The sequence below is a fragment of the Octopus bimaculoides genome, chromosome 8, assembly GCF_001194135.2.
Source record: "Octopus bimaculoides isolate UCB-OBI-ISO-001 chromosome 8, ASM119413v2, whole genome shotgun sequence".
Lineage (NCBI taxonomy): Eukaryota > Metazoa > Mollusca > Cephalopoda > Octopoda > Octopodidae > Octopus > Octopus bimaculoides.
In genome coordinates, this window is record NC_068988.1 from 8,362,541 (window position 1) to 8,365,171 (window position 2,631).

Genomic DNA, 2,631 nt, shown 5'->3' on the forward strand with positions numbered 1-2,631 from the left:
ATCAACCCCGGTACTTATTCTATCGATCTCTTTTGCTGAACTGCTGTGTTTGAGGGATATAAACACACCAACACTGGCTGTCAAACACACACACACACACACACACACACATTCATACATACAATGAGCTTCTTTCAGTTTCCATTTAGGAGATCCACTCATAAGGCTTAGGAACCCAGGTGGAATAAAGTTAAACACAGGGACCCAGGTTGGAGAAGGTTAAGAATGAATTTGCAAGTTATTATTCTTGTTACTATTGTTTGTATCATTATTCCTATGCTATTTGTTTTTGCAGATCTCTGCATAATGACAAGATTGGCAGTTCTACTCACCAAGTTCTTCTATTCCATGTGGTTTTTCGGTGCTGCTTATTATTGGTTCTCATGGGTTTTCCTTGCTGTAAGTTTTTTTTTTTTTTTAAATTCTCTTTTTCTATTTATTTCTTTTATACATAACTCTGATCAGGTGCCGTGCACTCACGACACTGTTGGAAGGCAGGTTTAGAGAGGGCGCAGGCCAAAACTGCTGGCCCTTCCCATCCTTTTGGTCAGTTGAAGCTTAGCCAGTGTCACATGACAGTTAGCTGGTGCTGGCTGCTAGAGCCTACTGATGAGTATTTAAAGGGAAATTTGGCAGGATTGTCATTCACCCACTGACATTCGTTGACGCTGCATCGAAGAAACCAAAGAACAAAAGGAAAAAAAGGAGAAAGAAAAACGCACTCAACACCAGAGCTGAAGACACCTCCAAAAGAGCGGGGGAGGAGGTCGAAAGTGGTAGAGGAGTAGGGGCTGAAACTAGACATGGTCCCTCCTGATGTATTTAGTCACTGGATCCTATAAAGGAGCTGTTGAGGTTGCGAACCATGAAACCTGGTTGGAATTCCCCTTTCTATATATTTATCATCATTGGTTTGACATCCCTTTGTCATGCTTGCATTCCCTGGACTGAATTCATTCCTGCAGATTCTCTTCCTGTCATTGCCAATCCTTCACCCAGCGTGCTAATGATTCTGCCAGCTCGCTGCCTTGGAGCTCATGAAATAATAAAATGCGACAATGTAAATAAATAGCAATTTTGATTCATTCCTCTGCCTTCTGTATTTGTAATTTTTGTTTTATCTTTTCCAGGTGATTCCTATTGGTTTTATTATTGTTGTTGTAAGACGCCGAAGATCTGCCATTGAGGGCCTTGTTGACCACGACGACTTTGAAGATAGTGACGATGATTTGATCCACGCCTAAACTACTTTTGTTATTTGCATTCAGCAAGGAATTTATATATATACATACATATATCGATACATGTACGTATATTACACACATGCTCACACACACACATACACACACACCCTCATATTTATACATACGTATATGTATGTGTATATATCTTTTTCCCAATTAACATTGTGATGTATATAAATAATATAAGTACACATATGTACTGGCATTTGTATAGAAGCAAATATATATATGTACGCACACATACACATACATGCACACACACACACACAGATGTATGTGTGTGCCGAAACTCCATACCTACCTACATAATTTATATATTCATAGAACCAACACACAAACATAAAAATACACAAACACATACACAAAACCATGTATGTATGTACGTGTCTATGTATATATACATATACACACATGCACACATATATGCACATATATATATATTTACTCCTGAAATATATGCCACATTACTCTAATTATAACATAACTTGTTTACAGTGTTTTAATCCCTCCACTAATATATATTTGATATAAGCGACAGATTGTTAGAAATTAAAACAACAGAACAAAAGAAATAAAGAACAACAAACACTCAACAGAATAAAAATTAAGACATTTTTTAAAATATACTCTATTTAATGGCCTAAAAGATGCATGAGTGTATTAAATGCACCCCAATACCCCAATTTCAACATTGTATATTCAGGAAAAAAGCTTATTGCATGTAATATTTAAAACAGTCTAGCAGTGCATTACAGGACACTCGAGAATCACCTTAGCTATAGCAGAAAATGTTATTGTATATAAAAAGTCAGTTAGGAGGATAGCTGAATATTAAACAAGAAATCATAATAATAGAAATATCCTAGAAGATTACAGGGAATTAGTTGGAATTGGCAAACATTACTGGTCCACTCTGTTATAATTCTTTTTACAGCAGAAGTAATGATAATAATAATAATAATGATTAAGTGCATATTATTATTGTTATTATTATTATTAGTTGTGTGATTATTATTATTGGATAAGGCGACAAGCTGGTAGAACCATTAGCATGCTGGGCAAAATGCTTAGCAGCATTTTGTCTGTCTTTATGTTCTGGGTTCAAACGCTGCCGAGGCCGACTTTGCCTTTCATCCTTTCGGTGGGGTCGATAAAATAAAGTACCAGTTGCATACTGGGGTTGATGCAATTGACTTATACCCTCCCTTGAACTTGCTGGCCTTGTGTCAAAATTTGAAACCATTATTATTATTATTATTATTAAAGTGGTGAGCTGGCAGAATTGTTCGGACGCCAGGCAAAGTTTTTCATCTGTCTTTATGTTCTGAGTTCAAATTCCACCAAGGTTGACTTTGCTTTTATCCTTTTCGGGACAGGGTTCATTAAA

The 2,631-nt window shown here is 36.5% G+C and overlaps 1 protein-coding gene across 1 annotated transcript in view; it reads left to right on the forward strand.

Moving 5' to 3' along the window:
- Positions 1-2,625, forward strand: part of LOC106875759 (probable lysosomal cobalamin transporter) — a 26,466-nt gene extending 23,841 nt beyond the window's left edge. The window contains exons 14-15 of the mRNA XM_052969895.1: positions 296-399; positions 1,131-2,625. Of these exons, the coding sequence (XP_052825855.1) occupies positions 296-399; positions 1,131-1,244 (218 nt within the window). The 3' untranslated portion in view covers positions 1,245-2,625. The remainder of the gene's footprint in view (positions 1-295; positions 400-1,130) is intronic.
- The last annotated feature ends 6 nt before the right edge of the window (positions 2,626-2,631 follow it).